A 26841-nucleotide genomic window follows, 5' to 3' on the forward strand; every position below is an offset into this window, starting at 1 on the left:
AGCCCTATGAAGCAGTATATAAGTCTAACTATTTTTGTGACCTTCTGACAACCGACGTCACTTGGGAAACCAGACTCACTTATCAAACTTATTGCCAACTTAACAACTGCAGTGATTCCCTTCAACAACTGTGGCAAGAAAGGCTGTGAAAGGGGGCAAAACCCACTTAACAAAGGTCAGCAATAAAAAAAAATGTTTGGGCTCAACTCTGGTTGTAAGTCGAAGACTACCTGGATTCTTATTACCAGTATAATCAGAGAAGTGATTCTTAATTTTTTTTCTACGTGCCTGGTCTATCTGTGATGTCCTACTTCTCACAATTCCAGTTGCTATACCTGACAATTGCATCTGTAAATCTGTGTAACGTGGAAGGCCGTTTAACCTTAGCAACTAAATTGTTTTTTGGGTCTGTTCTGTTGCAGGTTTCCTGATCAAAGCCAGGAAAGTTTAACTGTAACTTAGGCTGCCAAGCAGGTCCAAGTGAGAAGGTTTTTAAGCTTATGTCTCCACGTGTTCCTCGTGTCTGAAAGGAGGGCTGTGGTTGGGCATTTCCTTCGTGTCTTTTGGGCCGGGCAGGATGTGGGGGGCTGTATCACTCTCTCCTCCTGGAGCTGATTTCTTGTAGGCTGTGAAGAAGAAGAAAAAAACAGAATGAATGGAGCATTAGACAGAGTGCATTCTGGGAAATTACTTATCTACATCAGTGTTTCTCAACCTTGGCAACTTGAAGATGTCTGGACTTCCACTCCCAGAATTCCCCAGCCAGCATTCGCTGGCTGGGGAATTCTAGGAGTGGAAGTCCGGACATCTTCAAGTTGCCAAGGTTGAGAAACACTGATCTACATAATCCTCTACTTAAGGGCCATAATTGGGATCAGAAATCCAGTCATAGCAATAGCACTTGGACTTATATACCGCTTCATAGTGCTTTTTACAGCTCTCTCTTAGCGGTTGACAGAGTCAGCCTTTTGCCCCCCCACAATTTGGGTCCACATTTTACCCACTTTGGAAGGGTGGAAGGCTGAGTCAGCCAGAAGTCATTGGTGTTCCTGGAGGTTGGTTGTTTCCTTGCAGATGTTTCATTACCCAACTAGGTAACCTCATCAGTGCTAGAAGGGAGAGGAGTTTGCTATGTTTATATACAGTGATTTGCCCTATCAAACGTTTGTGGGAAGTTATCATCCAGCCCTCTCCCAGAAAAATGAAATATCCTAGGAAATATTGAAAAGGCGGAATATTTCTCTGGATGCGAGGAGAAAGAAACATGTTTTAAAAGACAGAGTAGTTGCCTGTAACTTCCTGCCCATCCCCACTTTGTCAATGGGCCATTAAGAAGGCCAAGCTAGTCCACTTTACATAATAAAGACTTCTCCATTTCAGCCCCAGGGGGGATGGGAGTAAAGGCATGATAATGTTGGAACTTTACTCAACTGACCACAAGGCATCTGAGAATTCAAAACACAGCCTAGAGAGTAGCTCCTGCATGGCCCCATGGGAATCTGACAACCAATCAGAATACATTTCTTACACAGGAACAGGAAACAGAGAGGTGGGACTAAACAGGGTATAAAAAGCCTAGCAATCCCCTCCTTCAGTCCTTCTCTTCTTCTCCACCAACATTGAAGCATGCTGCATGTGATCCCCTTTTCTGTTCAGGGCTCAAGCCATGTGGTCCTGTCCACCATTAAACCACCTTTCCAAGCAGCCTCCATGTCTCCAGTGTCTTTTCCCCCACTTGGAGCCGAACCCAGAAGGACATTTCTTCCAACACATTATTGGGAGTTCTTGGTGTTTTTTGTTTTTTGTTTGATTAGGCTATTATTTACTGATAGCTCGCTTGTCTGCCAAGTTCCTTGTTTGGGTTATTATTTACTTTTTTCATCTAGTCGGCCTAGAATTAACTTAGAGCAAAACCCCACTCCTTTCTATCACTGATGAAGTTACCTAGTTGGGTAATGAAACATCTGGAAGAAAACACCCAAGCTCCGAGAACACCAATGACCCCACAGTTCAGCCCTGAGCAGCCAGTATTCTCTTCTATATGTTCAGCAGGTCAGATGGCTTGCTCCACTTTCTTTCTTTTTTAAAATATATTTTTATTATTTACCTATAAGTATATTGAACGCAGTGCAATTCCTAGCATTTCACTTGCCATGAAAACCAGATAACATATATACTACTTAAACAGTGTTGTACAATTATTTTTGAGCATCATATTCATTCTAATGCCACGAGGCATATGTAGCATATCATTCCAGGTCCCCCTACCCCATGAAGGCAAATCTATGGCACACAGGCCAGAGGTGGCATGCAGAGCCCCCTCTGTGGGTACGCGCGCCGTCGCCATCTGCTCTTCTGGTTACTTGGCTGGTCTTCGCGGGTGCTGGAGTGCCAGAAAATGCTCAAAAAACAGCTCCAAAAATGCCCCAAAAACAGACTGGTTTCCAGGCCATTTTCTGGCCATTACTCGGGCCAGGAAAACAGCCTGAAAACGGACCGAAAAATATCCAGAAATGGCCTCAAAAACAGCCCAAAAACAGGCATGCCTGCAATGGCCAGCTGGTCTTCAGGTATTTGGCGTGCGCACGCGCGCGCACACACACACACACACACCCACACCCACACACACATGCATACGAGTTCCGGTTTGTGCATTCTGTGCCGAAAAGGTTTGCCATCACTGCCCAGGCCTAAATCTCATGCTTCTAACCATAGATAGAATCTGTTCCATGTGTCATAATGTTCCGTCTCTCCTTTGTATTTTATTTTTAACGTTAGTTTATCCCTGTGATGGCGAACCTATGGCACAAGTGGCACGTGGAGCTATTTGTCAGGGCACGCGAGGCGTTGCCCTGTCAGCTGGCCAGTGTACATGCGTGTGCTGGCCAGCTGACCGGCCTTCTTTTGAGGCCATTTTTCGCCCACCGGATGCTTCAAGGAAAAACCGGCACTACAGGCAAACCGGAAATTTAGGAACGTACTTCTGGTTTGCTCATAAGGCCGGTTTTAGCCATCCGGAGCCTTCAGGAGACCATTTTTCGCCCACCGGATGCTTCAAGGAAAAAACGGCCCTACAAGCAAACCGGAAGTACGTTCCTGAATGTCCAGTTTGCCCGTAGGGCTGGTTTTTCGCACTCTGGAGGCTTCAGGGAAGCTCCTGAAGCCTCCGGAGGGCCTATGGGGGTGGGGAGGGGTGGGGGAGGCTGTTTTTGCCCTCCCCAGGCTCCTATAAAGCCTCTGGAGCTGGTGAGGGTGAAAAAAACACCCCCCAAATGGGGTGGAGCACTGGTCGTGCACGCATGCGCGCTGGAGTCATGCGCCTTGCATTATAGGCGTGGCATGCCCGCGTATGACCCCCTTGCACTCTCCCCGCTTTTGGCACGCGAGCCACAAAAGGTTCGCCATCGTATCTTCCACTTGCTCCACTTTCTTCTTCTCCTCTGCTGCCTGTTTAAAATTTTCACGCCCCATGCTTTGCCAGGGCTAAACAAGAAAAAAGAACTATCAATATTTTCCATCTAGATACATCAGAGCTTGTCGGAAAGGCACGGTGGCAGCTTGTCAAACATGCCCCGTTTTTAAACCCTGCCGACCACCATATCTCTCTATTAGTGGGTCAGCTCTGCTCTTTTCTATTTTTTTCAACTGGGCAAACAGAGGAAAGGGAAGCGTTTGGGACGCGAAGTGTTGAAATTGTTAGCAGGCCAGAGGGGTTTTGTGGCCAGCCTTATCAATGTCCTGCTCAGGTCACACCTGTAGGAAATACCTGTACAACATGGTCCATTGTCACTTCTGTAGGCCCTCGTTTGAAAAATAAACACCATTTGTGCGAAAATACTTTTTTTTTTTTGCAAAGTCAATAATTCTTTCAGGGAACCTGGGTGCGTTTTGTCAATCAAGGTTCCTTAGAAAAGGCTAAACAAACAAGCTGGACTGTGTACATACCACACTTACTGAAGCTGAAGTTTTTCCTCTTTCTCTCTCTTTCTTTCTCCCAACTGGGGTTGGATCCCCATTTAGAGAAAATCCCACCCTGCTAAAACATTAGAACCTCTTAACCGCATTTTATCGCAGGACAATTGTATTGTTGTTGTTAGTAGTAAAGTCGTGTCCGACCCATTGCGACACCATGGACAATGTTCCACCAGGCCTTCCTGTCCTCTACCATCCTCTGGAGTCTATTTAAGCTCATGCCAACTGCTTTGGTGACTCCATCCAGCCACCTCATTCTCTGCCTTCCCCTTCTTCTTTTGCCCTCAATCTTTCCCAGCCTTAGGCTCTTCTCCAGTGAGTCCTTCCTTCTCATTAGGTGGCCAAAGTCTTTGAGTTTCATCTTCAGGATCTAAAGAGCAGTCAGAGTTGATCTCCTCTAAGACTGACCGGTTTGATCACCTTGCAGTCCACGGGACTCGCAGGAGTCTTCTTCGGCACTATAGTTCAAAAGCCTCCATTCTTTGGCGCTCAGCCTTCCTTATGGTCCAACTTTCACAGCCATCCATTGCAATTGGTAAAACCATAGCCTTGACTATAAGCACATTTGTTGGCAGGGTGATATCGCTGCTTCTTAGTATGCTGCCTAGATTTGCCATAGCTTGGTTAAATATTTATGCAGCATGGGATCCAGGATGGAAGGAACAACAGACTGCAACAGCGGTTTTCTTCTTGAACCAAAACTATCAGTAATTTCTCAGAATCCAGAGGACACAGTTAAAAAAGAGTCTCACAGGAACTAAACATAAAGGCATGGAAACCTGTACGGGTAGTCCTTGACTTAAGACATTTCTTTCATGCCAAAAGTGGGACTAGAATTCCCAGTCTCCTCTGATTGGCCCAAAGTCACCCAGCCAGTTTTCATGCCTAAGGCGGGGCTAAAATTCCCAGTCTGCTGGTGATTGGCCCAATGTCACCCAGCTGGTTTTCATGCCTAAAGCAGGACTAGAGTTCTTAATCTGTTGGTGATTGGCCCAAAGTCACTCAGCTGGTTTTCATGCCTAAGGCGGGACTAGAATTCCCAGTCAACTTGTGATTGGCCCAAAGTCACCCAGCCAGCTTTCATGCCTGAGGCGGGACTAGAATTTCCAGTCTCCTCTGATTGGCCAAATGTCACCCAGTCAGTTTTCATGCCTAAGGCGGGACTAAAATTCCCAGTCTGCTGGTGATTGGCCCAATGTCACCCAGCTGGTTTTCATGCCTAAAGCAGGACTAGAATTCTTAATCTGCTGGTGATTGGCCCAAACTCACTCAGCTGGTTTTCATGCCTAAGGCGGGACTAGAATTCCCAGTCAACTTGTGATTGGCCCAGAGTCACCCAGCCAGCTTTCATGCCTGAGGCGGGACTAGAATTCCCAGACTCCTCTGATTGGCCAAATGTCACCCAGTCAGTTTTCATGCCTAAGGCGGGACTAAAATTCCCAGTCTTCTGGTGATTGGCCCAATGTCACCCAGCTGGTTTTCATGCCTAAAGCAGGACTAGAATTCTTAATCTGCTGGTGATTGGCCCAAAGTCACTCAGCTGGGTTTCATGCCTAAGGCGGGACTAGAATTCCCAGTCAACTTGTGATTGGCCCAAAGTCATCCAGCCAGCTTTCATGCCTGAGGCGGGACTAGAATTCCCAGTCTCCTCTGATTGGCCAAATGTCACCCAGTCAGTTTTCATGTCTAAGGCAGGACTAAAATTCACCCTCTATTTCCTAAGCCAGCACCTTAATTCTTCATTATAATTATGGATTCTCTTATGTGCAAACCAGGGCAATGTGAGGAGCTGAGGTGGCGCAGTGGTTAAATGCAGCACTGCAGGCTACTTCAGCTGACTGCAGTTTTGCAGTTCGGCTGTTCAAATCTCACCGGCTCAGGGTTGACTCAGCCTTCCATCCTTCCGAGGTGGGTAAAATGAGGACCCGGATTGTTGGGGGCAATATGCTGACTCTGTAAACCGCTTAGAGAGGGCTGAAAGCCCTATGAAGCGGTATATAAGTCTAACTGCTATTGCTATTGCTAATGTATGACATTTTGGGGTGCAAAATCTGAACGAGTTGGAAAGGAAGCATTTCAAACCTTTTATTGACGAATCGTGTCCCCTTTTCCGTTTCTTCTGCAAATTCTGAATTTTCTTAGTTACATTGCAGTAGTCTTCTTTTATCGAACCTCCTGGGAAAGCTTTCTCTTCATGAGCATCAACCATCTATATAAACGAAAGAAATTGATCCAGACAGGTTTAAGAGGCATGAAGAAAAATGTCACGTAATTTAGGAGACCTGTCCTCTTTTCCATTTACACTGAAAATACTGCTCAACTTTTCACACTGTAAACTGGCCAAGACAGGCCTGGTTATATTCCCATGACCATAAGTAGATATAGCAATAGCAATAGCAATAGCAGTTAGACTTATATACCGCTTCATAGGGCTTTCAGCCCTCTCTAAGCGGTTTACAGAGTCAGCATATTGCCCCCAACAACAATCCGGGTCCTCATTTTACCCACCTCCGAAGGATGGAAGGCTGAGTCAACCCTGAGCCGGTGAGATTTGAACAGCCGAACTGCAGAACTAACAGTCAGCTGAAGTAGCCTGCAATACTGCACTCTAACCACTGCGCCACCTCGGCTCCTCGGATATGCTTTTTAGATGCAACCATAAGACAAGCGGTTCTTACTGTAGTTTAAATATGGGGCCACTTAGTGAAGACTTGTGGACTTCAATTCCCAGAAGTCCCCAGCCAACATGAGTTGAAGCCCACAAAATTTGCCAAATTTGGAGATCCCTGGTGTTATGGCCCGCCAGCAGAGCAGGCAACAAATTCGGACAGTGAGGAGGTTGGGGAGGAACACGGCCCAGCCCTGGAGTCTGGGGAAGGCTCTGATGAAGGCTCTGTGTCGGAGGCAGAGAGCGGGCCAGAGCCGTCTGACAGTTATCAGCTGCCTTCGGAGTTGGACATCAGTGAGGCAGACAAACAGCTGGAGACTGTTCCCAGTGTGGGAACAGCTAAAGAACAGGGGTCGACTTGGGAGTAAGGCCAGATGATGAATGGCCCCTTCCAGAGGAAATAAAAGAGGAGTGAAAGGGAAGTGGAGTTTGCAGGAGACAATTAGTTCGCTTAATTGGTTCGTGACTCTCCGAGATTCCTTGCCAAATTTTGCAGATATCGGCCTGGCAGCTCTCCAAGCCAGATAAGGTCTGTGACTGTAAATCCTCCCTTGAAAGACTTTGCTGGATGTGAATGAGCAGAATTCACAGTCAATTAATAAAAGGGGTTTTTGTTGGGACCAGGAGTTTGCTTCATGCTCTTGGGAAGCCTCAGTCAGAACCACCTGGCTTAAATAATAAACGTAATGAAACGGGTAGCAATTACAAAATTCTCAGACCCATTGTGAGGGAGCAGAAGATCTCTAGAAGATCCGGAACTACAAAACTGGTAGCCCTTGACTTACAACCAAAACGTCCATTGCTAATTAACACGTTCGTTAAATGACTTTTGCCCCACTTTACGACCTTTCTTGCCACAGCTATTGAGTGAAAACACTGGAGATATTAAGTTAGTAACACGGTTGTTAAGTGAATCTGGCTTCCCCATTGACTTTGCTTGTCAGAAGGCCGCAAAAGGGGATCACAGGACTCTGGGGCAATGCAACCGTCATAAGTACATGCCAGTTGCCAAGCATCTGAATTTTGATGACATGACCGTGGGGATTCTGCAGTGGTCGTGGGTGTGAAACACAAACATAAATTACTTTTTATAGTCCTATTGCAAATGTCTATGGGGATTCTCAGTCATCCAGGTCATGGTTGTCTCAAAGGTGATTTTTCAAGAGGCAACTGGACTTTCTGGTTTTTTCTTTGAAGACGTTTCGCTTCTCATCCAAGAAGCTTCTTCAGCTCTGACTGGATGGTGGGGAATGGAAGGATTTATACTCCTTACAGACATCAAGTCATTTGCATCCTTTTTAGAGAGTCATTGAGGCCACCTGGAGGTTTATCTGTGTCCAAGTGGCCTTAATGACTCTCTAAAAGGATGTAAATGACTTCAAAGAAAAACCAGGAAGTCCAGTTGCCTCTTGAAAAAGCACCTTTGGGAGTGCTCTTGTACTTCAAGGGGTCACTAAGTGAATGATTGTAAGTCGAGGACCACCTGTCCTCTTCTCAGCCCCCCCACAATGCCAGTAGGAAAGGTCGTTTGGAATTGTAAAATCCAGGAGAGCCAATTTCCCAATCTCGTTCGATGATTTCATACCCCATCATTAAAAAATGGTTCACCGACAAATGTGCGCACGGCAAAAGCGCGCCGACAAAAGCGCGGCGAGAAAACCACGAGGTCAATATAACACCCACAACAGCGCACCGACAACAGCGCGCTGACAAAAGCGCACCTTCAACAAACAACGCCAAAACAACGTAATAACCCTAACCCTAACCCTTAACCTAAACCTAACCCTGAACCTAACCCTAACCCTAACCCTAACCCTAACCCTAACCCTGAACCTAACTCTAACCCTAAACCTAACCCTGAACCTAACCCTAACCTTAACCCTAACCCTGAACCTAACCCTAACCCTGAACCTAACCCTAACCCTAACCCTAACCCTAACCCTAACCCTAACCCTAACCCTGAACCTAACCCTAACCCTGAACCTAACCCTAACCCTAACCCTAACCCTAACCCTAACCCTAACCCTAACCCTAACCCTAACCCTAACCCTTACCCTAACCCTAACCCTAACCCTAACCCTAACCCTAACCCTGAACCTAACCCTAACCCTGAACCTAACCCTAACCCTAACCCTAACCCTAACCCTGAACCTAACCCTAACCCTAACCCTAACCCTAACCCTAACCCTAACCCTAACCCTAACCCTAACCCTAACCCTTACCTTAACCCTAATCACGCTTTTGTGGGCGCGGTTTTGTCGGCGCGCTGTTGTGGGAGCTATATTGACCTTGTGGTTTTCGCGGCACGGTTTTGACTGCACGGTTTTGTCGTGTGTGCATTTGTCGTGTCACGTTAAAAAATAGGATTACTTTGACCCCTTCAAAACACGGAAACGGACCTCACTCTCGGATACAACTGTCTCATCAGAGTCATCGTTTAGGGAGTCAGAATCACCGTTACCTAAAAGAAACAAAGGCATATAGGAAATCAGCTTCTATCATAAGGTCTAGAAACACAATTTCCCCCTCTCTTTTTCTGAGTAGAGCAAAGTACGTAAGACAGGAAAGAGTTTTTCCCCCTTAAAGGCTCAGAAAAGAGAGAAATGCATGCCTTTCTAATCACCAGGATCTGGGATAATTCATAGTATTCATAATATGGCACAAATGTTTGTGAGTCCATTGCTCAATTGTGTGTTTGACTTCTGCTTTATTTGGAGAAGGCTCCATGTCCCAGTTTTAGAACATAGGTAAAGGTTCACCTTGCACATATGTACTAGTCGTTCCCGACTCTAGGGGGCAGTGCTGATCTCTGTTTTAAAGCCAAAGAACTAGCGCTGTCTGAATATGTCTCCGTGGTCAAGTGGCCGGCATGACTAAACGCCGAAGGCGCACAGAACGCTGTTACCTTCTCACCAAAGGTGTTTCCTATTTTTCTACTTGCATTTTTTATGTGCTTTCAAACTGCTAGGTTGGCAGAAGCTGGGACAAGTCACGGGAGCTCACTCCATTATGCGGCGCTAGGGATTCGAACTACTGAACTGATGGCCTTTCTGATTGACAAACTCAGCGTCTTAGCCACTGATCCACGGCATCCCTTTAGAACAGAATAATAGAGTGGGAAGGAGCCTCGGAGATCTTCTAGTCCAACCCCTGGCTCAAACAGGAGACCCTCTACTATTTCAGACGGTTGACCAGTCTCTTTTTTAAAAGCCTCCGCGATGGAGCACCCATAACTTCTGAAGATAAGTTATTGCATTGGTTGATTTTGGAATTGAGGAAGGCAATGCTTGAGCTCTAGACTCTGGAGAGCTATTTCAAATCAAAATGTTGACCCTGGACTCAAAAATTGATAGGGTGGGGATCATTTAGGACCATATAAATTTGGACAAGTGCCAAAAATTTCTAGTCGTTCTTGATGAAAGGCTCAAAGTTCCCCAGATTTCAGCAGAGCACAAAAGGCCAAGTGTCTAATAGACTCCACATTTACTTAAACTCCAAAGTGTTGTTTGTTCAACAAGATTTATGGTGCACGTAATCCTGGAATGTAAGCCTTCCATTGTAAGAGAAATTGAAATCTCTGGTTGAGCAACTTTAAACATTTCCTGGGAATAGGACAAGGGGTCTTTTGGAAACTACACATGATTGCATGAAGGATCTCAAGTTTCATATTCTAGCGATTTGTCCATCATGAGAAATGTCTCTTGCTCAAGACTTGGTGTCGTGGCCCGCTAGCTGCCAGCGGAGCTGATGGTAGACTCGGACGATGAGGAGGTTGGGGGGAATTTAGGCCATCCTGGAATCTGGGGATGGCTCTGACGGATGCTCTGCATTGCAAACAGAAAGGAGCCAGAACCGTCTGGCATTACCCAGCTGCCTTCGGAGTCGGAGATAAATGGGGAAGAAGAACAGCTGGAGCCTGTTTCAGATGTGTGTATGCGCAGAGCTGTCAGGAGGGGAGAACAACTGAGGCACAGGGGCCGACTCAGGAAGAAAGGCCCACATGGATGCTGAGTGGCCCCTCCCTGGCTGGGGAATAAATAGAAGCAAAAGGAGAGTGGTGGTTGCAGGGGACAACAGTTCGTATTTCTTTCGGAAAATTTGCTGCCTCAGAGTCTTCTTGCCAGGAATTAATTTATAGCTGTATGACTGGAAGCTCTCAGCCTGGCAATTATCCAAGGACTGATAAGGTCTGTTATTGCAATTAACCCTTGGAAGGATTATTTCCTCGACTTTTCTGTGTGTGTGAATGCCACGAATTCACAGTAGTTAAATCAAGAGGGTTTTTTCGGGGACAAGGAGTCTGTTTCTTGGTTCTGCTAAGGCTGGGTCAGAACACTTGGTAATATATCTCACCCTTCTAGAACCTCAACATGCATTGAGATTATTGTTCTAGAACATGGTTGTCAAACTCGATTGATTTGATTGCATTAGGGTTGTGTTTGACCTCGGAGGGCTGGGGAGGGGCATGGCCAGGGAGGGTGTGGCCATGACAGGCACAGCCAGCTTAACATCATTCATATTGGGGGCAACTGTGGTGGCCAAGTGCTAAGGCAGGACTTCCTTGAGATCCCTCCTTCACTCTTATTATAATCTCCTTCCTTCCTTCCTTCCTTCCTTCCTTCCTTCCTTCCTTCCTTCCTTCCTTCCCCCTTCCTTCCCTTCCCTTCTTTTTCCTTCCCTCTTCATTCTAATTTCTTCTTCCTTCCCCTCTTTCCTTCATGTTCTTTCCTTGCTCTCTTCCCATCTTCCCTTCTTTTTCTTTGTCTTTCCTCTTTCTCCTTTCCTGTCCCTTCTTGGATGCTCAAATGCAAAAGGGGAAACATTCCTCCTTTCGTTTTGTTTTGTTTTGACTTTGTTTTGCTAAACCCTCTGCTGGCACCTTGTGGGCTAAATGCAGCCCACGGGCCTCGAGTTTGACATCCCTGTTCTAGAACAAGTTGTTTGATCAGACTGTTTCAAATTTGGATAATTGATATCTAATGTATCTGGAAAGTAATCCTTGACTTATGACCACAGTTGAAACCAGCATTATTGTTGCTAAACAAGGCAGATATATACTGTATTTTTTGGAGTATAAGACACGCCGGAATATAAGATGCACCAAGGTTTTGAAGAGGCAAATTTAAAACAAAAAGTTTTTGTGAAAATGGAGCAATTAAAAAAAAAAAAAAAAAAGAGCCTGAATAGCCTTTAGGAGGCTTGTAGAGTGCTCCTGGGGGTTGGGAGGGGTAATTGGGCAAAAAACGGCCCATTTTTTCCTCATTTTTGCCCTCCTCAGCCCCCAAGAGCACTCTGGAAGCCTCCTAAAGGCTACACGCGGCCATTTTTGGTGAAGGAAGTGGGGTTTCGGGAGGCAAAAAATGCTGTATTCAGTGTATAAGATGCTCTCAGATTTTCACCCATTTTTTTTTGAGGGAAAAAGGTGTGTCTTACACTCCGAAAAATACGGTATATATTACAGAATAACAGAGTTGGAAGGGACCTTGGAGGTCTTCTACTGCAACCCCTGCTCAAGCAGGAGACCCTACACCATTTCACTCAAATGGCTGTCTAGTTTCTCCCAGAAAAAAGTGCAAAATACGGTTCTCTTTTACCTGGCCTCTCCGGGTCCTGATTTTCCACTCGAAAAGGCATCTTGACTTCTGTGTCAGCAGTGGAATCCTGTGAAGATGTCTTGGTTGTGGCAGGTTCTCGCAGCAAAGACACCTGCAGAGGTCCCGGAGTTTAGGAGAGAGAAAAGTTACATCCTTATGAAGTCCTGAAACATTCTTAATGACTACCTTAGAAGACAGAACATGGAACAATAGGTTTGGAAGGGACCTTGGGGGTCTGCTAGTCTAACTCCTGCTCAAGCAGGAGACCCTATATCCCTGATGGCGAACCTGTGGCACGCGTGCCCGAAGTGGCACGCAGAGCCATGTCGCTCGGCATGCTATTAATAGGCAAGTATAATTGTAAGCAATTATAAGGGGCCTCAAAGTACAGGTATTCCTTGACTCATGACCACAATTAAGGCCAAAGGTTCTGTCGCTAAATGAGTTGTGCCCCATTTTACAACCTTTTGCTACAGTTGTTAAGTGAATCACGTAGTTCGTATGTGATTCTGGCTCTCCCCATTGGCTTTGCTTATCGGAAGCCCAGCTGGGAAGGTCACAAAAGAAGGTTACATGACCCCAGGACAGTACAACAGTCATAAATACATTAATTGTTAAGCACCCCAATTTTGATCATGTGACCATGGAGATACTTTAATCAGAGGTGGTATTTAGCTGATTTGGACCAGTTCTGGCAAACCAGTAGTGGCCCACCTGCCCGGGTGCAATCCCGTCCTATATCGCTGTGTTTTTTGACATCGAACGCATCCTCGGACAGTATGCGCAAGCGAATTGCCATGTTTTGTGACGCTGCACTCATGTGCGGATGACACGTGCTCAAATTTCTGATGCTGGGTGAACCAATAGTAACAGGAAGTGAATCCCACCTCTGACTGCAATGGTTGTATGTATGAAAATGGTCAGAAATCATTTTTTTCAATGCCATTTTAATTTTGAACGCTCATTAAACGAATGATTGCAAGTCAAGGACCACCAGTATGTGTGAAGTACCATGTTTTTCGGAGTATAAGACGCACCAGAGTATAAGACGCACCAAGATTTTGAAGAGGTAAATAAAAAAAAAAAAAAGCTTTTACAATCTGCAGGCTTCCCAAACCCTCTGCACGCCTCATTTTTTGTGAAAAACGGGGCATGTAGAGTTTGAGAGGCCTGCAAAGTACTCCCAGGAGCTGGGGGGGGGGGTCAAAAACAAGCAAAAATGGCCCATTTTTTGCAACAATGTGCCTGTTTTTTCCAAAAAACAAGGCATGCATAGGCTTTGTGAGGCTTATAGAGTGCTCCTGGGGGCTGGGGGGGGGGGCAAAAATGAACAAAAAGCGGCCCATTTTTTGCTCGCTTTTTCCCTCCCCAGCCCCCAGGAGCACTTCGCAGGCCTCCCAAAGCCTAGGCACATCCATTTTTGAGAAGGGTGGGGTTTCAGGAGGCCAAAAATGCTATATTCAGTGTATAAGACGTACCCTGATTTTCACCCTCTTTTTGTGTTTGTGTGTGTGTGTGGAATGTGCATTTTATATTCCGAAAATGCAGTAGCTGAATATACAGAGGAAATTGATGGGACAGAAATAGCCAAAATTAGACAGATATATAGAAAACATATATTTCTTACCGGAGAAACTACTGTATTTTCCTTGGCTCCGGCCGTGAATTGTTCCCATTGTTGGTTCCCGTAATGGTGTTTCTGGGTTCTACCAAGCCAACTGGACCAAGAGGTTTTCTGAGCAACGGAGTCCTCATTCTCATCTCCGCCTGGACTTCGCCTTTCGTGTTTCACTGAGGACCGATGGTGCCAGTTGGAGCCACTTTCTCTCCCCCTTCCGTAATCCGATAAATCCAGAGGTGCTTCCGTGGCATGGTCCTGCACAGATGTGGCTTCCTCTCCTCGGTCCGGGTTTTCTCTGTTGACCTGGAACTGCTGCTCTAGTGTATCACCCACCGAGTCTTCTGGACAGGGTCTTTCCTTCTTCCCTTCTTTGCTGACGCTCAGGGATAGGGAAAGGGTCTGACTCCAAGCCTCATCTGAACTCTCCTCGCTTCTTCCTTTCCCTTCCTGCTGCATCAAGAAACACCGGAGCTTCTCCGAGCTGTTCAGCAGCTGCAGCCTGTTCTCCAAATGACGGTCCTTCATGTACAAGACAGCCCCCGGAAGTTCCAAGATGGCCGCTTGGTCTTCCCACTCCTCTTGCGGCTTCATTCGACTGCCGACTTCCTTAGCCCGTAACAGGTGGTGAGGGAAATCACCACCTTCTTTGCTGGCTGGTTTATTCCGCAGGCCAAGATGGTGCAGGGCTAAGCTTTGGTTGAAGAGGTAGAGCTGTTCCTTTTTGGTGGCGAGCCTCAGGTTCTCACAAGATGATGGAGAGGCTCGGCAATCTGATTTGTTGGCTCTTAAAAATCTAAAAGAATCAACGCCGTCACTTTGGGACACAAGCTACCAAGGTTTTATCGTTGTAAGCAACCTGTCAGATCTGGAAGCCATCTTTTACCTTGGGGCACTTCAGGCCTGTCATATTTTCCGTGACCCGACAAATGTGCGCCTAACGAAACTGCGGCGACAAAACCGCAATGTCGAGAGCGCGCCCACTAAAGCGCGCCAACAAAGCCACACCCACAAAAGCGCGATTAGGGTTTTTAGGTTAGGGTTAGGGTTAGGGTTGGAGTTAGGCTTAGGGTTGTTAACATTGTTTTTGCGTTGTTTTCGCGTTGTTTCTGATGGCGCGCTTTTGTCAGCGCGCATTTGTCGATGCGATTTAATTGGTGCGCTTTTGAAGTCGCGGTTTTATTGTCACGGTTTCGGCGGCGCGCATTTGTCGGGTGCACATTTGTTGGTGAACCACATTTTCTACTGTGGGAAAATGGGAAGGGGGATTTTACAGAGTGGGGGTGATATATAGTCAAAAGAACATTCCTTTCTCAGAAAGTCAAGGCCGTCTGGCCCAGCAGCTGTGATGGGATGACTTGGAGGTACCTTAACTGGCTCTTACAGTTGAGATGTCTTGCCTACATCAAACACAATTTTCAAACAATTTGACCAAAAACTACTGGCTGGGCCCATGGGCTATCAGAGAATAATTCACAGAACATTTTCAGGTTGCTTTTAATCTAGTTTTAATCCTATTTATTCTACTTTTTTTTAAACACATGCTATATTCCAATGTCCTGTTTTGTACCTACTTTATTTGCTCAATGTTGAATGTTATACGTCTATAATTTGTAGGTGCTTCTGACACGAATAAAAATCAACTTGGTAAAGATTGGCATAAGCAAAGGATCTAGGAACTCATACAGGTAGCCCTCGACTTACAACAGTTCATTTAGTGACCGTTCAATGTTACAACGGCACTGAAAAAAGAGACTTATGACCACTTTTCACACTTATGACCAGGGGTGGGCTTCAAAATTTTTAGCAACGGGTTCTCTGTCTGGTTGTTGGGTGGGTGTAGCCATGGCAGATGTGGCCTAGTCGGCCTCCTGCACCATGGCGGGGGGGGGGGCATTTTTGCCTTCCCCAGGCTCTGGAGGCTTCCCACGAGCCTCCAGGAGCGAAAACGGCTCCTCCAGGCTCGGCTGCCAAATAGCAGGCAGCTGGCAATCAGCAGAAGTAGCCTGCAGTACTGCATTCTAACCACTGCGCCGCTGAGGTAGTGTTGGAGGGATAACTACTTACGCTTCAAGACTGAGACTTTGATCGCAATGAGGAGATGGTGGTGTTTTGCTTGTAAGGGGTGGGGAGCCACTGCCTGGGTAATCTCTTTCTTGCGAGGAGGTTCGGGATCCGGTTCTCATCAGCTCAATGGTTTCTTGAAATTGGTTGACCCTCTTCTGAGAGCTCTAAGAACAGAGACGGATGAGAGGAATAAGTGAGGACAAGAAAATTTCAAATTTTGGGACTTCAATGGACTGATAGAAGATAATATCTCTAGCTTAGAATTGAATTATGGGGTCCTTGGTGATAGATAGATAGATAGATAGATAGATAGATAGATAGATAGATAGATGGATGGATGGATGGATGGATGGATGGATGGATGGATGGATGGATGGATGGATGGATGGATGGATGGATAGACGGACGGACGGACGGACAGACGGAAGGACGGACACAGAGGGATGGGATATGGATGGATGATAGATAGATAGATAGATAGATAGATAGATAGATGGATGGATGGATGGATGGATGGATGGATGGATGGATGGATGGATGGACGGACGGACGGACGGATGGACGGACACAGAGGGATGGGATATGGATGGATGATAGATAGATAGTTAGATAGATAGATAGATAGATAGATAGATAGATAGATAGATAGATAGACAGACAGACAGACACACAGAGAGAGAGATGGATAGGATATGGATGGATGGATAGATAGGTAGATAGACAGACAGATGGGGACACACACACACAGATGGATAAGATATGGATGGATGGAGATAGATAGATGGATAGATATATAGATGGATAGATAGGTAGGTAGGTAGGTAGGTAGGTAGATAGATAGATAGATAGATAGATAGATAGATAGATAGATAGATAGATAGATAGATAGATAGATAGATAGATAGATCGATATGGTAGATAGATATGGTAGATAGATATGGTAGATACGGCAGATAAATAAACAGATAGATAATAGGATGCTGACAAGCAGATAGACAGACAGATAGATAGACACATTATTAAAATAGATGTATAGAGCTAAATAGATCAATAAATAGATGATATAGATGAGTGGATGGATGGATAAAAATATATAGATGATAGATGAGGTAGGTAAATAACAGCTAGATAACTAGATATATCTAGCTAGCTAAATAATTAATTCCTTCTTTCCAATTGGGCGTAGACGCTGCAGCCAATCAGAACGCCGTGTTCTATGGTACCAGCCCCTGGTGATGAGTTCTGGAATGGCAAGGGTTAATTTTTCATCCCCCCCTCCCCCCAGGTCTTCAAGAAAAAGAGGCTGAGAATGCAAAATGGGTCAGCTGGTTGGCAGGTCTCCCTTTTGGGACGAGTGTAACCCTTGGGATATGCCGGGGTCCACTATGGGTTAAAAATAACCCTCTGGGACTACAGTGGTTAACTGGGTCAGTTAATTAACCCAGTTTTGCTGTTCCTACAATACATTCTCTCCCAAGTGACCCAATTAAGCAAGTCGGAACAGAGCCATTAAATTGGAAAGGTCCATGGAGATCTACTCATGACAAACATATATTATAAATAGATCACTTTGAAGGCTGCAGTTGAAAGAGTAATCCCGGAACACGTCAAGCCAGATTCTCCAGCTTGTATAAAATAGAATATTAAACACAATTGCTTATTAAATATAGGATTAATAATTTGGGCAAAAAGTCAACATTTTTACAAGGAGGCTGTGACCTGATTATTTCTCTCACTTTATCTAGCCTTCAGGTTGTCCATCCTTGGTGACTTTAAATCCTGGGGAATTTGGGAGTTGAAGTCCACACGTCTTAAAGTTGTCAAAGTTAGACAACTCTGATTCTATCGTAATAGCAATAGCACTTAGACTTATATATTGCTTCAAGGTGCTCTTTAGCCGTCTCTGAGCGGTGTACAAAGTCAGCATCATGGCCCCAACAATCTGGGCCCTCATTTTACTGACCTCAGAAGGATGGAAGGCTGAGTCAACCTTGAGCCAGTTAAAATTGAACTGTCGAATTGCTGGCAGACGGCAGTCAGCAGCCTGCAATATTGCATTCTAACCATGGCTATAATATAAGAATTGACATTTTCCAGCATCAGAAAGACTTGTTTCTGATACTATATAACTTAACCCCAACTTTCCTAATTTCAAGCCAATTGTGAAGTGCCCAGTAGCAATAGCTGTAGCACTTAGACTTATATACCGCTTCACAGTGCTTTACAGTCCTCTCTAAGCGGTTTACAGAGTCAGCCTATTGCCCCCAATAATCTGGGTCCTCATTTTACCGACCTCGGAAGGATGGAAGGCTATATCAACCTTGAGCCGGTCAGGATCGAACTGCCAAACTGCTGGCAGTCAGCACAATGAGCCCCAAGGTTGATACTGCATTCTAACCACTGCACCATCACAGCCATAAATTGTTTCCAACTAACCCAATGTCAAGAATCAAATGTGAGGAGGGAAGGCAAAAATCATTCATCATCATCATCATCATCATCATCATCATCATCATCATCATCATCATTTATTAAATTTCTATGCCGCCCAATCCCGGAGGACTCCATGCGGCTTAAAGAAATGAAAAAAGATTAAAAAGAATTATTAAAAACAATTGGACACAACAAGGTTAAAAAGGGAAACACAACAAACACCCAATCAGGAGGGGGCTGGACCTCAATCAAGGGGTCAACAGCCCCAAGCCTGCCGGAAAAGCCAGGTTTTAATGGCTTTGCGAAAGGCCATGAGAGTGGGTAGGGCCCAGATCTCAGGGGGCAGCTCATTCCACAGGGCCGGAGCGGCAACAGAGAAGGCCCTACTCCTAGGCGTCGCCAGTCGGCATTGTCCCGCTAACGGCACCCGGAGAAGGCCCATCTTGTGCAATCTTATTGGTCTGAGGGAGGTATGTGGCAGAAGACGGTCTCGCAGACTTGGAGAGTGGCCAGGCCGATATCTTTCAGATGCTGCAATACTTGGCCAGGATGCAGGAATGAATTGTCTCCTGCAAATTCCCTTCCCCTTTTGCTCCTCTTTTATTCCCTATGGGAGGGGCCATTCACTATCCACCTTACTCCCAAGTCGACCCTTGTTCCTTAGCTGTTCCTTTCATCTGGCATGCACACATTGGGAACAGGCTCCAGCTGTTCTTCTGCCCCAATTGATGTTTGACTCCAAAGGCAGCTGGTGGTCCTGGCCCCTTCTCTTCCTCCAGTGCAGAGCCCTCATCAGGCCTAAACTCCAAGACTGGCCCATGTTCCTCCCCAACCTCCTCACTGTCCGAATCTGCTCTGCTGGCAGTCCACAACAAAAAAAGACTAAGCTTAGACAGGAAATAGTTTACCATATCCAGAGCATGGTCTCCGTGGAGGAGGATGTTAGGGGAGATTCTGCTTTCTGGAGAAAGCCTGTGTTCCGGAGACTCATCTGTAACAAGAAAAAAACATTTATTTCAGATGATGTAGTGCTTACAAGTGGAGACGTTTCTCTTCTTAAACTGCAGACTATCCTTTCCGACCTGGTTCTCTCTGGATCCACTGAGAATCCAGTCCTTAAAATTGCTAACCAACATGACCACCCGTAAGAAATGCTGGAAATGCTGGGAGTTTTAGTCCCCAATCCATTGGGAAGGCAATAGCAATAGCAGTTCGACTTATATACCACTTCATAGGGCTTTCAGCCCTCTCTAAGCGGTTTACAGAGTCAGCATATCGCCCCCACAGTCTGGGTCCTCATTTTACCCACCTCGGAAGGATGGAAGGCTGAGTCAACCTTGAGCCGGTGAGATTTGAACCGCCGAACTGCAGTTAGCAGTCAGCTGAAGTGGCCTGCAGTACTGCACTCTAACCACTGCGCCACCTCGGCTCATGTCACTAAGGCACTAAGTACAATGGAACCCTTTGGCTCAGGAGTGGTAGTCCTCGCCTTATGACCATCGGGATTCGAATTTCCATTGCAAAGCAGGATGGTCGTTGAATGAGTCATGCCTGATTTTTATCTCTCTTTTTTTTGCCACGGTTGTTAAACGAATCGCTGCAGTTATTAAGCGAACCATGTGGTCGTTAAGCAAATCTGGCTTCTCCCTTTGACTTCGTCTGTGGGAAGTCAGCTGCAACCATCATAAATACAGGCCAGTTGCCAAACACCCAAATTTGGCATGTTGTAAGCTACCCAGAATCACGTGACTGCCAGACGGGGGGCATATACATTTAATTAGTAAAATAATAAAATAAAAATAAATGATACATTTGAAGAAAATAAATACATTTTCATCACACGACCGTGGGAATTCTGCAATGGTTGTAAGTGCGAAGGCCGGCCATAAGTCACTTTTCCCAGTGCCCTATGTAACTTCAAATGGTCACTAAATGAATGGTTGTAAGTAGAGGACTACAAAGAGATGAGTTCCTACCAGTTCGGACCGGTTCTTCCACGTAGGTAATAACTTGGCCACCCACGCACCCGAACCGGTTCTATCGACGGCACCATAAACGCCGCCATCTTGTTTTTTTATTCTGCGCATGCGCAGAAGCAATTTTTTACTTCTGTGCATGTGTGCATAGCGCGCATCAAGCACTTGCAAATCAGGCATGTGCCCATGAGTGCATCCCTGAGCGAACTGGCAGTAAAAGAAGCCAGAACCCACCCCTGGGACTACATCTATCTCTCCAGTTGAGAACAACAGGGCATGGTTTCCCCCAGCATTTCCTGATGGAGAGACTTAAATCTGGGCTCCCTGATGTGAAAAACAGGGAACTAGATATCCTAAGGTAGCATCTCTCTGCTGCTGGAGGTTCTGCTAGGTTCCTGATCTAGAATGGATTGAAGAGCCAACTGGGCCCAGTTGCAGGAGAACGTGCCTCCTTCCAGCGGCTCGGGATACTCGTCTTCTGTTTCTGGGCTCACGTTTTTCCCGACACTTGGTTTCCTGCTTCGGCTGGAGAGGAGAGACAAAGACACGCCTGGGATGAAGTTTCCTTCTCTGGTCTGCGCTTTCAAAGTTTTCGGCCTGTCCCTGTTGCCACACAAAGGAAACAAACGAAAACAAAGATGAAACAAGAGAGGGTTTAAAGGCATCTGTCTGAATGGCTCGCATGGGCTTTTATAAAAAGCCCATGCGAGACATGGGGGGAAAAAAATCAGAAGCACTGGGCGATTTGAGAACAAAGAGGACGGGGTCAACGTATTTTCCAAAGCCCCAGAAGGCAAGGCAAGAAACAATGGATGGGAACTAATCAAGGAGAGAAGCAATCTGGAATTAAGGAGAAACTTCCTAACAGTGAGGACCATGAACCAGTGGAAGAGTTTGTCATCCGAAGTTGTGGGTGCACCATCGCTGGAGGTTTTAAGAAGAGACTTTTATGAAATAGTATCGGGTCTCCTGCTTGAGCAGAGGGTTGGACTAAAAGACCTCCCAGGCCCCTTCCAGCTCCATTCTGATTGATTGATTGATTGATTGCATGCAGTAAAAAGTCAATGGAGAAAAGAGATTCACTTTAAAACCGTGTTACTGATTTCACAATTGCAGTGGTTTGCTTAACCATTGTGGCAAGACAAGTTGTAAAATAGGGCAAAAATCACTTAAAAACTGTCTTGCTCAGCAACATAAATTTTGGGTTCAACTACCTGTACCTACAAATTCCTGTAATAGCTCAGGGGAACTCTTATATTAGTTCTATACTTATGGGGTACTTAATGCTCCCTGAATTTGGTTGTTTTCTTACAGACATTTCATTATCTAACTAGATAACATTGTAGTTCTCCTCCTCTTCCTCTTCCTCCTCCTCCTCGTCATCTATCAGCTGTATAAGTATTTATGAAGGAGCATAATAGGACATTTTTCAAGGTCTTGTCCAGTGATAAGGGATCTCTATTTTTCTGTGTTAAATGCTGAAGAGCATGATATGGGATTGTTTTTAAAACAGGACAATCACATGCAGGTATGGGCACTCTTTATGTTCTAGAAAGGAGCCGGCATTTCCTCAAATTACAGATTTTTTTTTTAAAAAACTAAACATTTAACACGGTCCAAATAATGCATCGTCTTGTAAAGTTGCATTAAATTTTGGCCATGCATAATATCCCAAACCGGCAAATACCACCTCTGGTTGGCCACAGAGTGGGGTGGGAATGGAGATTTTGCAGTATCCTTCCCTCAGGAGTGTGGAGAGAATGTGGATTTTGCAATATCCTTCCCCTGGAGTGGGGAGGGAATGTGGATTTTGCAATATCCTTCCCCTGGAGTGGGGAGGGAATGTGGATTTTGCAGTATCCTTCCCCTGGAGTGGGGCGGGAATGTGGATTTTGCAGTATCCTTCCCCTGGAGTGGGGAGGGAATGTGGATTTTGCAGTATCCTTCCCCTGGAGTGGGGAGGGAATGTGGATTTTGCAGTATCCTTCCCCTGGAGTGGGGAGGGAATGTGGATTTTGCAGTATCCTTCCCCTGGAGTGGGGAGGGAATGTGGATTTTGCAGTATCCTTCCCCTGGAGTGGGGAGGGAATGTGGATTTTGCAATATCCTTCCCCTGGAGTGGGGAGGGAATGTGGATTTTGCAGTATCCTTCCCCTGGAGTGGGGCGGGAATGTGGATTTTGCAATATCCTTCCCCTGGAGTGGGGAGGGAATGTGGATTTTGCAGTATCCTTCCCCTGGAGTGGGGCGGGAATGTGGATTTTGCAGTATCCTTCCCCTGGAGTGGGGAGGGAATGTGGATTTTGCAGTATCCTTCCCCTGGAGTGGGGAGGGAATGTGGATTTTGCAGTATCCTTCCCCTGGAGTGGGGAGGGAATGTGGATTTTGCAGTATCCTTCCCCTGGAGTGGGGAGGGAATGTGGATTTTGCAATATCCTTCCCCTGGAGTGGGGAGGGAATGTGGATTTTGCAGTATCCTTCCCCTGGAGCGGGGCGGGAATGTGGATTTTGCAGTATCCTTTCCCTGGAGTGGGGAGGGAATGTGGATTTTGCAGTATCCTTCCCCTGGAGTGGGGAGGGAATGGAGATTTTGCAGTATCCTTCCCCTGCCACGCCCACCAAGCCATGCCCACAGAACCGGTAGTAAAAAAATATTAATTTCACCACTGCACGAAAGGCCTATGCAAGGTCCCTGCTTGAGTGATCCAATTTGTGCCCTTCCCCATTCATTCCAAAGGGATCAACTGCAACTCCCAATGAAGGAGGATCTTGTTTTGGTTTTATCCTTGAGAGGCCCTTGAAAGGCCAGCTGTTTTCTCACTAGCCTCACTTAGAGCGGAGGGGCCTGGGATCAAATTCAGTACAAAACAAGCTTGATAATCAGGAACACTTTATTTGGTCAGAGAGGAGGTGGCCAAGCTATTCTCCAAAGCATCGGAAGGCCAGACAAGGAACAATGGATGGAAACCAACATAGAAGTAAGGAAGAATTTCCTGACAGTGGTGGAACAGAAGTTGTGGGAGCTTCATCACTGGAGGTTTTCAAGAAGAGATTGGACTGCCATCTGTCAGAAATGGTGTAGGGTTTCCTGCTTGGGCAGGAGGGTTGGACTAGATGACCAATGGAGCTTCAGCCCCATTACAACTGAGTGCATGTTGTGTTTCTGTTTTTAAGTCGTTCTGTCTCGTGTTTTTAATCTTTTTTAATACTTTTTAAATTGTTTTTATGTAAGCCGCCCGGAGTCCTTTGGGATTGGGCTGCATACAAATCTATTAAAATTACAAATTAAATTACAAATTACCTGTAAGGTTCCTTCCAACTCTGTTATCTGTTATTGGAACACTGCTATCCTTTCTCCCCTTGTCCATCTCTTCACTAGATTAGCCATGCCCAGTTTCTGCAACCCTTCTTCATATGTTTTAGCCTTCAGTCCCCTAATCATCTTTATTGCTCTTCTCTGCCCTTTTTCTAAAGTCTCAACATCTTTTTTTAATCAAGGAGACAAGCAACCTGGAAATAAGGAGAAATTTTCTGAGAGCAATCAACCAACGGAACAGAAGTTGCCTTCAGAAGTTGTGGGAACTTCATCACTGCAAGCTTTCAAGAAGAGACTGGACTGCCATTTGTCAGAAATGGTGTAGGGTCTCCTGCTTGGGTGGGTTGGACTAGATGACCTACAAGGTCCCTCCCAACTCTTGTTAATCTGTGTAATCTGATAATCAGGAACACTTTCTTTCATCCCAAATTTACATTTCAGACTTTCCGGTGCTATATGTAAATACAGCAATAGTGCCATCTGCTGATAGTTGAAGTTACTTTCTAGTACACAGAACATAGAATATAGGTAGCCCTCGACTTACGACCACAATCGAGCCCATCATTTCTGTTGTTAAGGGAGGGCATTTGTTAAGGGAGTTCTGCTCCATTTTATGACATTTCTTGCCCCAGCTGTTAAGCGAATCGCTGCAGGCGATAAGTTAGTAACCCAGTTGTTAAGCGAATCTGGCTTCCCCGTTGACTTTGCCTGACAGAAAGTCACAAAAGGGGATTCCATGACCCCCCCCTGGGACACTGCAACCGTCATAAATCTGAGCCAGTTGCCAAACATGCAAATTTTGATTATATGACCATGGGGATGCTGCAATGGCCATGAGTCCCTTTCTTCAGTGCCGTTGTAACTTTGAACGGTCTTTGAACAGCTTCACTTGTAAGCCTCTAGAATCAGAAATACGGCCCAACATGCAAACCGGAAGTCGGAAAATGGGCCGATTCCAGCCTCTGGAGGGCCTGGGAGGCTCCTAGAAAGTCTCTGGAGCCTGGGGAGGTCGAGAAACGGGTCCACCGTGCCATCGTGCGCCAAAAGCAAGGGGAGGGCGAGGTGAAGTCGTGTGAGTATGCTGGCTGCGATGGGTGTAAGTGTGAAACTGTCACTTTTTCAAGTCATTTGACTTGACATTTCAAGTCATTCTTTGAATGCTGTTGTAAATTCGAACAGTTGTTAATCAAGTGGTTGTAAGTAGAGAACCATCTATACTTAACCCATTATCAAGATAGTTAAAGGAAAGCCAAATGTGTGCTAAACGCTAATTCAAATACTTGCATTAGACAAACTTGCAGCAGAGAATTAGAGATAGGTTGACCGGCATCCACAATTAAGTCCCAAATTTCCGTTGCTAAGCAAGATAGGTGTTGAGTTTTGCCCCATTTTATGACTTTTCTTGACCAGTTGTTAGGTGAATCACGGCAGTTGTTAAGTTGGTAACTTGGCTGTTAAGTGAATCTGGCTTCCCCATTGACTTTGCTGATCAAACGATACGACACTGCAACTGTGATACATGCGTGCCAGTTGCCGAGTGTCTGAATTTTGATTATGTGACCATGGGGATGCTGCAATGGTCATAAGTGTGAAAAAAATTCCTTTTTTCAGTGCAGTTGTACCTTCTAGCAGTCACTAACCAAATGGTTGTAATTTGAGGACTATGTATACCAAGATGTAAAAACCTTTCTGATCTGCTAGATGTCTTTGTGGCTAAACTTTGATTTCTCTATTTTGGAAACTTTATGCAAGTTCTCACTTGCAGGCTAAAAATATATGGTCCTACCACAGGTTTTGCTACTTCTGTTAGGACTCAAACTCTTTTCAGAATAACCGGGACACATTCTTCTCCGGTAATGGAACACAACGCCTACCAAAAGCTCTTGAGATCTTTCAAATCCATCTCACTTTGAACTCCCTGTGTTCAGAGCTGAAACTGCACACCAATTTGTACCACTCAGGTGACCTGAGAACACAGATAAACCTCCAGGTGATCTTAACAATCCGCTAAAAGAATGCAACCTGCTGTCACAAGAAATGTAAATCCTTCCATTCCCCAGCTGGTCAGAGCTGAAGAAGCTTCTTGAGAGGAGAAGTGAAACGCCTTCAAAGAAAAACCAGAAAGTCCAGTTGCCTCTTGAAAAAAGCACCTTTGGGACAACCAGGGCCCGAATGACTGAGAATCCCCATAGATAATTGGCCAAGTAGACCTAGAGGCTTCTCAGACCTTTCCCAAGATGTACCACCTTTCTAGGAGGAAGACATTTTGGAACAGCCCACCTTTGCAATGGAGAAGGCGGCCATATTGGTTTCACTTCCAAGTATCCCAAATACCAAACGATAAAAGTTAGGAAAGCTTACTCTGGGCCATATAACCTCTTCAAATCTTCCTTCAGGCTCTTGTTTTCCTCTCTCAGCTTATTCAGTTCATTAGCTGGAATGGAAAGAGAAAAATGTTGGATTAGTTCAATTTTCCACAGCCGTCCAGATCAAGGGTTACCAACCTTTCCATTAAATCACCATTCCACCACTAAATCCACCAACCAGGGACCACTAAATTCATAATTTTAAATCCTGTGGACCACTAATATGAATCAGTGACAGGATGGGGTCCTTCAGGCACTTAGCTTGACCTCCTGTTAGCGGAGAGAAGTGCCTGGGGTTAACCCTAGGTTTGCTGTTCATGGCCGCTAGAAATCTCAAATACAGCCAAGAATGAATCTTTCTCTTATAGCCAGTCCGGCCGCTAAATCTCCCCCCAGCAAACTCTGTCTTTCAAGGAGCCCGGCCGAAGTTGCGTGCACTGCTCACTAAAGCGCCTGGATTCGCGGGGAGGGGGGGAGGGGCTAGAGCTGCTAAACAGGCAGCCAAGCTAAGTGCCTGAAGGACCCCATCCCTTCAGCAAGCGGGAGTAATTGCTTCGGCGGGCTGTATTTGGCCCAGGGGCCATAGTTTGAGGATCCCTGATTTAGTGCAATACAAAAAAATGCAAAGATTTTTCTGTGGCCCGCCAACATTTTCTCGCGGATCACCAGTAGTCCACGGACCACCAGTTCTTGACTGCCGGCCCAGATGTTCTGGGACTTAATGGCCGAGATGGGGGTCAAGATTATAGACAGAAAGAAGAGAACACGTATGTCACAGACCTAGGGTTACCAGGTATCTAAACAGCAAAAGGAGGACATGGACAATTAGAAA

The 26841-nt window shown here is 45.7% G+C and overlaps 1 protein-coding gene across 1 annotated transcript in view; it reads right to left on the reverse strand.

The window, feature by feature from the left end:
• RBBP8NL (RBBP8 N-terminal like) overlaps window positions 1-26841 on the reverse strand; it is a 48901-nt gene continuing 22060 nt past the window's right edge. The window contains exons 6-14 of the mRNA XM_087720566.1: window positions 26005-26077; window positions 20777-20931; window positions 19261-19343; window positions 15920-16083; window positions 13862-14648; window positions 12235-12346; window positions 9040-9101; window positions 6055-6181; window positions 1-626 (exon numbers count right to left, since the gene is read on the reverse strand). Of these exons, the coding sequence (XP_087576692.1) occupies window positions 499-626; window positions 6055-6181; window positions 9040-9101; window positions 12235-12346; window positions 13862-14648; window positions 15920-16083; window positions 19261-19343; window positions 20777-20931; window positions 26005-26077 (1691 nt within the window). The 3' untranslated portion in view covers window positions 1-498. The remainder of the gene's footprint in view (window positions 627-6054; window positions 6182-9039; window positions 9102-12234; window positions 12347-13861; window positions 14649-15919; window positions 16084-19260; window positions 19344-20776; window positions 20932-26004; window positions 26078-26841) is intronic.

Source organism: Thamnophis sirtalis, unplaced genomic scaffold, assembly GCF_051295495.1.
Source record: "Thamnophis sirtalis isolate CommonGarterSnake01/CBP01778 unplaced genomic scaffold, rThaSir2_p1.2 scaffold_7, whole genome shotgun sequence".
In the NCBI taxonomy this organism is placed as follows: domain Eukaryota; kingdom Metazoa; phylum Chordata; class Lepidosauria; order Squamata; family Natricidae; genus Thamnophis; species Thamnophis sirtalis.